Genomic DNA, 12,342 nt, shown 5'->3' with positions numbered 1-12,342 from the left:
ACATTTGTTTCTTCTAATAACTTCATCACTTACAGCTAGAAGCTAGGTGGAAAATTGGTCAAAATCCAAAAGCTCATGGAGAGCAGCCATAATGAATCCCACTCTAGATCTAGAGATACAATCTAGTTTGTAATTACAGTTTGGAAAATGTGTGTGTGGATGTTTAAATTGCTGCCTCAAGCTAATTTCTAGACTCCCAACACTTTTCAGAAAGATGCAAAAGTAGACATAGCCCTGGTAGAATGGTCTCGGCTCTTGCTTAAGTTTATGGTGAGAACAAGTGTCAGTAGCCTTGGACAACCACGTGGAAGTCTGTTTGACACTGCATACCCATTTTTTCCCCCTAGGAAATGGCTGATGAGCAGTCCTGACTGATCTAGTTCCCCCACAGTATTGTTCTTACTTTGCATATGTACACCAGAAGTATGCAGAACCCCCCCCCCCCCATTTTTTATTTTTTTTTGCTCTGGAAAAAAATGGTGTGCTTTAATGGGTTGCCTTTGAAAGAACTTGGAAATGACCCTGAGCATAAAAAGGGATTGTTTTCAAGGTTACCCTGACTTATTGAAAATGGTGTGGTTTGCTCACTGTTAATGTATGCAACTCTGATATTTAAGTCTTGTGGAAGAGAAGTTAGAAGAATTAGCACAACTGTCTTCCAGGATTAGAACTTCAGCCTTGTGCTGGTTCAAAAGGAAACTGGCAATTTCTGTAGTACAAAATTATGTTCTGAAGGAAATTGCTGGCTTTAACAGGTGGATGAGTATTTAAAACCCCTTTCAGAATCTTGCACTTTATTGCAAAAGTAAGAGGGTATCTATGGGCAGACAAGCAGAAGTAGATGAGTTTTAAAAGAAGGTAAGGCATGGCAATGCCAGCAGGTATCGCATGCTCTTGCGCACACTGAAGAACTAAAGGTATATAGACTTGGAAAGGGTCCTGGTTCTTGCTTTGGCACAGTGTAGAAAAGTCGTCTTCCCTTTCCTAAATATGATTTTCTAGTGGCAAGTCTCCTTTAGTATTTGCTGCATATCTCAGAATAAAAGGTGGCTAAAAGGAATTAATTGCCATGCAGGCAGTCAATGGAATTGAAGTTTGGGGTGCATCAAATAACCCCTGTCCTGTGTAAGTCCATTCTTGAAGCTTATTTTAATTGTCCATGGCCATTTTGTAAAGACTGGAGAACCAGAGTGTCTGGATCAATCACTATAACTACCCCCTCCCCACTTCGGGACAGTCAGCCAAAAGAGGTCTTGAAATGAAACCATATTGTGGGCTCCCCGTCTGCTTTCAAACCTTTCCTGGAGCCTCCCAGTATGGACGTGCACAGGAAGCATGCATGCAAAAGCAGACACATTCTCTACGGGAGTCCCTTACGTAGGACACACATTTTAATGGAAGTGGAAGGTAACCTTGCATCCCCCCAGAAGATGTTTCATTTGTGATTCTTGAACTAAGACCGAAGGGATGGTTTCCTGATACCCCCAGGAGGAATCCATATTCCTAAAGGCTTTTAGGGCTGGCCTCTCTGCTTCCTGGTTAGTCCCTAATGTCAGCAAAGTTAGATTTTGTTTCAGAGTAGGCTTGGAAGAATCTGGCGTGTTTGAACCAATTCCCCATAAACCTGTTAAAAAAAATCTTACCGTGTCCGAAGGAGAGACCTTTCTGGAGTGAGAGTCCTGCACTAGATGCTATTGTGGTAGCAGTGGTCACTAAAAGCTTGAAGAGAGCTCTGCTGTCCATTCCCTTACAGGGTGTGTCCTTTCCCCTTATAAGGTTCTAGGGCTTTGGACAGGTTTGGAAAGAGGGTTTATTCTTTAGTTACCTTTGCATTGAGGGGAACTGAACTTATGTGGCTAATCTAACACTATTTCAGTGGGACTTGTTGAAATAGCTTTCCAAATCTCTATGTCCTGAACTGCAGAAGCCTGTGAAAAATGGAGGATACGCAGCTAGCTAACCTCCTCCACTCTCAGATGTCTGTGTGCTTCATTTCCAGTATGACTGATGTGAAGAGCAGCAGACACCAGCAGTACCATTTGCTGGGGCACCTGGATGCATTTCTGCAATTTTGTGGAACATTTTGTCCTCTTATCAATGTCCTTTATGACTGGTCCACACGGCTTGGACTGATAATAAAGAAGATGCTGTTTAGAAGTGAGCAGGAAAGGCAAACCTTGTCTGCTGTTGGGATATGCTTCTCTGCCCCCAGAACATTATCTAGGAATTAGAAAGTGGGCAAGAAGATTTGGGTCTGTAAATCTCAATTGTTTGCAACCAACACTTGTAGTGACAGCCCCCACCCCCCCCCCCAAAAAAAAGTCAGAAGAGAATAATCACAATGGGCGTCAACATCTTGCAGAGAAGGGTTTTTGAGTCTGTTCTTCGACGGACCCTCCCACCATTTTAGAAGGGTTGCCTGAATGCTGCACTCCTGAGACAGTTGCGGGATGCTAGTCTCTGCATCCCTCAGTGTGGACTGCCTTCACTTGAGATATGAGAATCCTAAGCAGGGGCTACATCATTTCCTTTCCTTCTCTTTTTACACCTGAATAGACTTTCTGACATTCCACCCAACAAAGGAAAGCTGTAGAGCAAGAATTTCAAAACAGTACTAGACAAGCTAGTCATTCATGAGGTCCTACCAGACCAACAAGGATCTGGAGTCTACTCCAAGTTCTTTAGATACTAAAGAAGAATGGGGCCCTCAGGCCCATTTTGGACCTCAGTATCTGAAGTTCCTGAAGATCACAGTTCAGTCCATTCTGCTACTTTTAAGCAGATCCAGTCATCCTTCCACAGTAGACCTTCAGGAAGCTTACTACCGCATCGAGATATCCAGGCAGTCTAAAAGTGTCCTGCACTTTCAGCTGAGGACCAGTCATGTCCAGTTCAGAGCCATGTCCTTTGATCTCATCACACCACCCTTGGGTGTTGAAGTGCACAGTAGTGCTCCCCGTGTTCCCATTCCTGGCCAGGGATTCCATGCTCCAGATCTTCCATCTGTGGATCATGGGCAGTATGGAAAATGGTGCAAGAAAGGTTGGTCGTTGTCCAAATAATAGAGCTTATTGAGGTTCATCTGGATAAGACACTGCAGATAGCTAGACTTCTGGAGTTGAGAAGTCTCACCCTTCAACAGCAAGCATTAACTGTTCTCTGTCCCATCAGAAGCCCCCGGCCAGGCACACATTGTGTCTACTGGGATTTATGGGTTGGCAGTGGACGATGCCTTTCCATCGCTTTCTGGTAGCAGTGCACATCCCAGGGGAAATGCCATTGTTTTAGCGGACAAACTGAGTAGGTCCATTCTTTGTCATGAATGATTCCTCAGTCAAGTGGTAGTGGATCATATTTTTAGGCACTGGAGGTGGTCATGCTGCAGTTTGTTTGCCACACCCTTCAGTACCATGTGCAGCAGCTACTTCACCCTTATCCCCTAGGCGAGAGCATTCCAGAGAAATGCTGTCAACCACACTTGGCACCCGAGTCTTCTGTGTGCTTATCCACCTGTTCCTTTCATTCCAAAGTTTCTGTAGAAAACAGTATGGTGCAAGATGAAAGTGATCCTCATTGCACCCTTTTTGCCTCGATGGTTATGCGTTCTGTATCTCTGATCTCACCTAATACATCAGCTGTGGGTACTAGATCCCATGCCAGCTCTTGCCTCACCTGGATATAGCAGTCCTGAAATTGACAATGTGGCTTATGTAGTACCTATGATTGCCATGCAGTCCAGGTTTTTAACTCTGGTCTTGTATATCGTAACATCCTCACAAAAACCCTCCACTAGCAAAGTTTGTAAAAGCAAATGCAAGAGATTTTCTGTTTGGGCATCTAGCAGAAGGGTATAGATCCTTTTTTGTCCCCTCACCCAGCTATTTTAGATTTTCTAGCTGGCCATCTTCAAGAATATGGGGATCACTATAACACCATTAACATTCAAATGGCTGCCATCTTTAAGTTTTCACATGGGAGAGAAAGACTCCCATCGCCACCTTGAAGTTGTTTTCTGGTAGGTATTACCTTAGAAGAATTTCATTTCTGGTAGGTATTACCTCAGAAGAATTTCAGTGCTTCAAGATGTCTTGCAAGGTCTTTTTTTTCCCCCCATAAAGCTAGTGTGTCACTTCGAACTAACTACATTTCTTCCCAAGGTAGTCTCAGAGTTTGGTTCTGTGTTTTGTGAGTTTGTTGTTTTTTCTGTTTATAGTTTGTTTACACTTTGATTCAGACTATATTGATTTACCCTTTTGCTTCCCAATTTTTTATAGCAAAGGGGAGTACACTTTTTAAATTTGATGTATGTTCATAGTCCGCTCAGATTTTACCTACAAAGAAGTAAAGCTGTAAAGAAAACGGGTAATCGCTTTCTCTCTGTCAAATTGGGAGAGGGAATTTCTAAAGTGACTCTAGCCAGGTGGCTGGCTGCATTTTTATGCATATAAAGAAGGGTTTAGCCTTGCTCTGCAATTCCAAAGCTCATTCTACCAGGGTGGTAGCCACTTCTACAGGCTTTGTTTCTCAAAGGTGCCTATTGATGACATATATGCAGCATCTACCTGGTTTACTGTGCATACTTTTTATGTGTCTGTATAATCTGGGCATGCATTCCAGATCTAGGGCCTTTCACTCTGTTCCTTCCACGAGACTTCACAGGGTTTGTAGTAGTTGGGGACTCTGTCCCATCAGTTAAGGATTGATGGAAGAGACGCAGGATATGAAGGTAGTTTACTTTTACCATAATGCTAGATCCATGTAGCCTTCTTCTGTCTTCCTCAACTTTTCAACCCCTTGCCAAACTTTTCACATTCAGTGGGCTCCCATTTACCTACAGTGAACCTGTCTGGAGTCTCATCTCTTACGGCTGTGTTTTTTATCCCTGGTGTGCGTTTGTGATTTGAAAACCGTTTGTGTTGCTGTGTTAGGCAGGCAAACTCTGAGGTATTCAGTTGACAGACCGGAATTATGGCTAGGTGGAAGAAAAGCCTGAGTCCTGGATCCAGAAGTCTAAAGCTGCCAATGTCTGATCCGTACAGCTGTATACTCCCATCAGTTGAGGAGGACTGAATAAGACAACACAGATCTAGCATTGTGGCAAATACACAACTTTCATTTTTGTAACCTGAGATATATAAATGATGATGTAGAATTCACTTTTAGTCTCTGAAATTGACTATATTTCCAAATATCAAGATGCTAACTGAAATGTAGCCATAGAGCTTCACAAATTAGACCTTGAAGGCCAAGGTTGAAAAAGGCATAAAGATTCTTTCCAAACCTATCCAAGGCTCTCTCTAGTTTGTCAAAAGGCATAGAATTAGGCAATTAATTTGTAAGGTCTTGGCTGAGGTTCTGTAATTTCCTTCTGTTTCTGCTAGAACATGACCTTCATTATTACAGTAGTATCTGAAAAGATAAAGCTTCCAGAAGAGAATTTGACACGTTAGATTCTCAATCGGTTGAAGATATGTGAGAAGAGGCACCCCATTCCCATTTCCAAGTTGCCACTTTTGAGAGTCAACATCCGAGAGCTGAGAAAGTTGCTCCCTTTTAACTAGGCAAAATGTAGCGGTTAGCGTATAATCTCCAGAAAAGGAAGGTGGAGAAACGCACCTAGTTTTCCATTTCCTCTTCCTATGAGATCCTACAGAGAGAGAGAGAGCCTTTTCCAAGAAGGATGTTCCTCAGAATGTTTAAGGAAACTCTCTCTTGGTCCCTGGTTCACCCATCCCCCAACATGGGTAAATGGACATCTGCAGGGAATATGCCAGCTCTGGAGCAGCATGAGAGTGACTAAGAAGTTTGTTTTGAGGAACAGCTCATGGCTACAGTGAGGCACTTCTAGGCAGCTGAAAGCCAGACTAAACAGTACACTGAGGCATTCCAAATATCTCTGTTTTCTTGCTGACCGGTGAAGGATCAAAGATTTACTAGAACCTGAGTCCATGTCTTAGCATGAAGTGAAATTATACAGATTGCTGCAAGCACAGGAAACGGTGTTGCTCCTTGGCCCAAAATGGTAAACCGAGAAGGCAGAATAAGGATAGGTACTTCATACTAAACTAGTAAGCAAAAAAACAGTGCACTTTCTTACTCCCCCTCCTCCAAATGACAGATTGAATCCTCTCCGGAAAAACCAAAACCCAAAACCGCCACTGGTAAAAGAAACTGAGAATCACAATTTTGAATATACCAGTCCCTGAACTTCATTGACCATCTAAAGGAAAACAAGATAGCAGCGCACTGTTCTACACCGGGAATCTTAATCCAGTTGTGTGTACACCTTCTGAATCACAAAACAGAGAAAATATACTTCCCAGAAAACTGAGAAGACTGAACAACAAAGTAGTATTGTGGAAGGTAGTCACCAATGGGGAGCTTATCTGCCCAGAAAAGAAGAGCATAGCTGATGGTTAGCCTCTGAAGCACAAGTGTTCCCTCATTGGTGACCAAAATATTCTCAACTCTTGGTTCTTTAATTTCCTAAGCTTCTTGTGCAGGTCAGTAATTACAGTGTGTGGAAGGTGCCCTAAAGATTTGTTGGGGGGGGGGGGGGGGCAAACCTTGCTGGAAAGTTCACATATGGCTTTGGCTATTGTTGTAGTGATCTGATAAAGAACATCTTAGTGTGTGGGTTTTTTTTTCTTTCTATAACAACACTGAGAACTCTCTGACTCATGGTCATTCTGTAGCTTCAGTTTCAAGGGATTTTACGTTTTTCCACATGGCCGTGTCTTTTATTTCCTCTGCATATTTGGAATTTAAAATGTGTTCATCTTATTCAGTGCGTGTAACCTTTGCTGCCTGCAGTGTTCATCAACCAGTGAGTCATGGTCTCGTTTGAGACAACCAGGTTTTTCAATCTATTGGCATTTTTAAGATGCATGTTTGCTAGTATCCTTGGTTTATTGCAGTTGTAGTTGTCTGATCAATTTGTGCATTTAAGGGGGATTCCCTTTTAGCTAGGGATGTATAATGTTTTTACACATTTTTCTCGTTTAATCTTTAACTTTAGGCTTTCTGTTCTGGGTTTGATCACTCCGCTACAAATATGTAATGCTTTGCCGTCTTCTGACATTCTTTGTACTTTTTCTCCAAGTTAAATGACTTGTGTGTTTGCTTCAGAATGTGTGCTACTTTATTTACCGGTGGGGAGTGAATTAAAGGAAAACTCCACCCTAGAACTAAAAAAAAAATCTGTATTTCACTTTGTTTCCTTAACTATTTTCACACCTCAAAATCACTTTTCTTTATTTGTAATTTTAGCCCGTCTTCCACAACATTGCTATCAATGGGGCTTGATGCATCAACGTGATATTGTTCTCCATCAACCCTTTCTCTTTCCCATAATGCTTTGTATGAGTCATGCCAGACATAAGGAAGTAAATGTGACTTCCCATGCCATTGACATATAATGGGATTTGAGAGGGTCACTGTTGTCATCTTTACCTTCTGTAAAAGGACTGCTGCTTTACTGTCTCTAATCACACTTTTTTTTCTGTTTTGCTCAGAGCTTGTTTTATACTATAGTTAGAAGTTATCTAGCTACAGCCAGAAATGTAGGTAAATTGCAGGCCTTTGTTTAGGGTTTTCTTTTGTAGTTAATGAGGAAGCCTTGGTTGCAGCCTGAAATACTTCTATTGTAGGGCTAGTTGTCTACCTCTAGCAGAACTCATAATTTTGAAATCTTGTGCTTTACCAAGTTCTTAAATGGTCGTAGTGCATCAGTGATATTATTCATTATGGCTGTAGCCATCCCAGTGTTGCCCCGATCTGTGTTCCCAGTAGACCAGTGGTTTCAGTTTGGATCCATTGGTACACAGGTCTCTTTCTCATCCATGCTGATGACACTAGTTCTGGTGAGTTTGATAGCAAGACCCTCTTATTGGGGAGTCAATTTGATACCAGTCTTTTTTTGTGACATTACCATGGAATGTCTGCATTGGTTGGCATAATGGGTAAGCTGTTTACTTCACAGACAATAGGGTACAGGGTTTGATCTCTCAACCTCGAGGGAATTTGACTATGCTTCAGATGGCCCACAAGGGGCCTAGTACTTGCATATGATTCTGAGACTGGGGGCATTTCTGTGGTCACATGGTTCAATGAAAAAAAAATTGTTATTGATGCTGTAACTTCACATTAACTTGCCAGAGATGTAGGCATTTTTCCCTGTCCGTTCACACTTTCCCAAAATCTTTAATGTCACTGGTGGTGTACACCAACTATTGATGGGAAGAATTGATTGTGTCAAACATTTGGTTGTAGCCTGCGTTCTAGGCCACTCAAGTTTGCTGGTAGAACTTTTGAGCATGTACTTGCTCATGCTTGAATGATCCCTCATCTCCTTTGTGGAATGGAGCTATTTGGGAAAAAGTGGAAGTCCTGTTGTGACCAGTTCATGTTCCTAAATGCAGGGATGGCAGCTCTGTTCTGACATTGGGGAGGGTACTAAATGTTCTGACCCACAAATAGACCCATGGATTTTTTGTTCCCCCTTTCTCTGATAACTTTTTCTTAGAGAAGTTTCATCCTGCATACATACTTATCCTTGTTTGCCCTGGTTAGTCTGTTTTTTTCTACTTTTGGAGAAAGTCTTTGAGATCAGTGAAAACCTTTTGTCCCATCCTTCTGACATGTTTCACCCAAACTTTGCATGCAGCATGCTTTCTGTGGTCACGGTAGTTGCCAGCAATCCCATTGATCTGTCTTGCTTCCTGAAAGCCAATACAAGGACGTGAAGTGACAACATACTTTTGTAGTTGGACTGTGACTAAGGGACTTGGATCCCTTCTTTGCTTCAGTTCCTTCTATTTTGGAATACCTTGCCATTATTTAATTAGTTTGAACAACTGTCAGAAGTGCTAGAACATTCATATTTGGCATCTTTTGAGTCTTTAAAACCCTTGACACCTTTCCTTTAAGCTTCTCTGTTGCATGACCCATGTCTCCCATCAAATTTTTTGGCGCGTGTCTATTGGAAAGGATAGCACAGGATGCTTTGCACATCTTGCTTTAACGGCTCTCAAATCGTGGACTGAAGCTTAATGCCAAAAAATTGTTTCTTTTGGGAACTTGTCTACACTAAGGAACTACCACATCGACAATACGCCCCTGAGAGGTGACCTAGTTGGGAAATTGGAAACTTAAGTGGACAGTGGCTTAACTTTTGACCAACATGTGCTCAGTGTTGCAAGAAAGTCCTTCTGTATTGCACAGCTTATGAACAAGAGGATTGTCTAGATCTACGGGGGTCATTGGTCCCCCTTTACTTTGTCTTCATTGGGCCAGTCATTGAGTGTAATACCCTGTTTGGCATATATCTGTCCAGACACATTCTTCAACTGGAATGCCCACAGAAGAAACCTTACTAAAAGAATCCAAGAGCTAAATAGCATGCCGTACATGGCTCAACTCAAAACCCTGTCACTGTTCTCTGTATCATGTAGACTGCTAAGAGGTGACTTGTATCTGGCATATCCTGAGTCAGTATTGATGGATTTGCTGCATACCAACAAGTCATATGGCATCAGAAACCCTCTGTTTAGGCATCTGAACCTCTTCTGCACCATCAACAGAGCATTTTGGAGGGACAGGTGCATCTTGCAGTGGATATGGCTGCTCTGGGAGATGCCCCATCCGCATATAGTAGAGTTTCATCCTTGAGCATAGTTAAGCACAAGTTGGCTGTATGGATAAGAAACACAAAAAAAATGTACCCCAAGACTGCCCCATGTAGCATAGCTCCTAAATGCTTTATTTCATGCATGGGTACCCTCAGAATTGTCTTTGGTATTCCAGTTAGTTCTCACTAGGGTAATAAATAATTATATAGACAATGGGGATGGGTAACACCAATCTCTAACCAAATGGGATAGGTTAATTTGTACACAAAAAAGGGAAATTGGCTAGGCTTACAATGGCCCTCAAGGGCAGCTAGCCTAGTACTTGCCTATGAACTGATTGATTACATTCTTGTTATGAAAGCCCACCTATTTGGTTGAGTTTTGCACATGTTCTGTAGATGCTCCTTATTTGGTCTTTCATCTAGATAGTTCCAATAGGGCTAATGCTTTCTTTTTAGTTGGGTTAAAGTTCAGACAGTTTTTTGACCGTTTTCTGTAGTAACCTAACCATAAGGAGTATTGTTGGCACTCACTGGATGTACACAGGCAGTTAAGGTATTACTTGAGCAGAACATGATTGCTCTGAAAGTACTTCTGATTTTATTTATTAAAATGATGGTGATTAAAAAAATGGTTAGAAGATAGTGAAAACTGCTATTGCTCATGTGGTTTTCTTGCTGTATCAAATTGTGTCCCATGGCAAACAAGTTATGTGACCCCAAAGCACTTTCCACAGCCTTCTTCATGAGTGCTTTTCTGTATGACGGTTGTGTGGCTACCATCTAAATGTCCTTATTAATCTTTTGTGACACATAAGCTAAACTTAACTTCTGGGTTTATGTTTTCTTCTTTTGGGGCTGCAGTAGTCTGGTATGTTAATAGAGGTGCAGCTAAGTGAGAAAGACTTAGGACTCTGTTCTGGAAGCTATGGAGGATGGAGGCACTCTTGATACAGATGTTACTTTTTCATAGTGATAGACTTGTAGGAATGTGTCCTGTCTTCTAGCTACCCAGCTCTTTTGTTCCCCTTCTAGTTTGAAGAGGTCTGTCTTGTGGTTTTTAGAGTAGCTATTTTCATGGAACTACCTCAGGTTTGAGAAGAGGCTGATGCATTGCATTATTGGGAGGGGGGGGGGGGTGGCAGCTTGGGAAAGTTTTGAATACTGAGTGTTACTAATGCCTGCAGCCTTAGTGCTGAAGTTTACCGGGGATAGACTCTTCTCCAAGACCTGTTTTTATGGTAGATAAGTAATTAATTATAACCCCCCCCTTTTTTTTTTTTTTTTGTTTGCCTTACAATTTTTTTTTAGGTATTAAGGGCTACCATTGCTATACGAGTCTGTAGTTATAGATTTGTGGCAGTTGTCCAGATACGAGTGGGCAATTTTAATGACAGGTAAAATAAATTTGGGTCATGTATTGGACAGGTTTTTTTTTATTTTGTAAATGCAAAGTAAGTAGAGACAGATGCCTTAGCAGAAAATGTGCTTAACTAAGCTATCCTGAGTGTTTAAAAAAAAAAAAAATTGGCCTAACATTTGAGTGCACTGACCATGACCAGTAAGTGTCTTTTTTTTGTTTTTAGGTATGTTGGAAATCTTTCTAGAGATGTGACTGAAGCCCTTATCCTCCAGTTATTCAGTCAGCTTGGACCTTGTAAAAGCTGCAAAATGATTGTGGATGTAAGTGTATGCATGATTGATTTTATTTATGTATTTTGTGGAGTGTATTTCATTACAGTTAATAGTTGTGCTTTAAATCAGTTATATAGTTAACAGTGAAAGTACTGTGTCACCAGCAACCCATGATTACACAGTTCAGCATAAAGCTCAGCTCCAGACCATTATCCCATCTGACAATATTTCATGGGGCCTCTTGTGCAGCCTTCAAATAGGATACTGGTCCCATCACATTTTGTTGACTCATTAACATGCAGAGATGTCTATCGGTGTGGGCAGTTACATCCTGATAACTCCTCTATTGTCTAATATAGCCTGTTAATAGTTGCATTAATAATTTCAAAACACATCTTCAAGCTTAATAGATGTGCAACAAAACTGTACTGATATTTGATTTCTTGTCTGCTTGCAGCTTAAGGTGTTTTAATTACTTGTACACTATTAAATAGTGATAATTTTTATATTTTTCTAAATATTCTAACAACCAAGACAGACTTTACCATTTAGCCTCGTATGAAAGCTTACGGATGGCTGAACAAAATACTGCTGGCAGTATCTGTGCATAGAGTGCTTGAGATATTGTAAGTTCACAAAAATGTTATAGAATTAGTATTTACTGTTATGGCTTACAAAATCCAGTTTAAAACCTTTAAATCTCATGAACGTAACCGGTATAAAGAACTGTTTGCGTCGATTAGTCTGCCATTTGCAGTTCTTTACTAACCCTTAAGAATGCAGACATATCAGTGTTTTTGTTTGAAATGTGAGGCTGTAAAATGATTTTGACAGACTCTGAATGCATTCATTGGGAGTTCATAGTACAAGCCTCTAGGGCTCCATTGGGGTGGATGAGATAAGTTCATGGCTTGTATTGTGTTAGTGTTGTTTTGATAATTTCAAGAAATTGGAATTTTATTCTGTTAAATACTTTTAAGAAATTCGGCATCTTCATGACCTATCTTTTGGTACTGAGGGGAAGCTCTTATGTGTGGTACTGGTGAGACAGGTTCAGTTAGTGGACCAAATGCTAAAAA

The 12,342-nt window shown here is 41.2% G+C and overlaps 1 protein-coding gene across 1 annotated transcript in view; it reads left to right on the top strand.

Moving 5' to 3' along the window:
* TIA1 (TIA1 cytotoxic granule associated RNA binding protein) overlaps positions 1-12,342 on the top strand; it is a 1,460,724-nt gene that overhangs the window by 62,741 nt on the left and 1,385,641 nt on the right. Inside the window, exon 2 of the mRNA XM_044083128.1 lies at positions 11,215-11,311. Within this exon, the coding sequence (XP_043939063.1) occupies positions 11,215-11,311 (97 nt within the window). The remainder of the gene's footprint in view (positions 1-11,214; positions 11,312-12,342) is intronic.

This window comes from Protopterus annectens, chromosome 9.part0 (genome assembly GCF_019279795.1).
Source record: "Protopterus annectens isolate FY-2018-M chromosome 9.part0, PAN1.0, whole genome shotgun sequence".
Taxonomy (NCBI): Eukaryota; Metazoa; Chordata; order Ceratodontiformes; family Protopteridae; genus Protopterus; species Protopterus annectens.
Note: the sequence above shows the minus strand (reverse complement) of the source record. Positions and strands in the feature narration are given on the sequence as shown.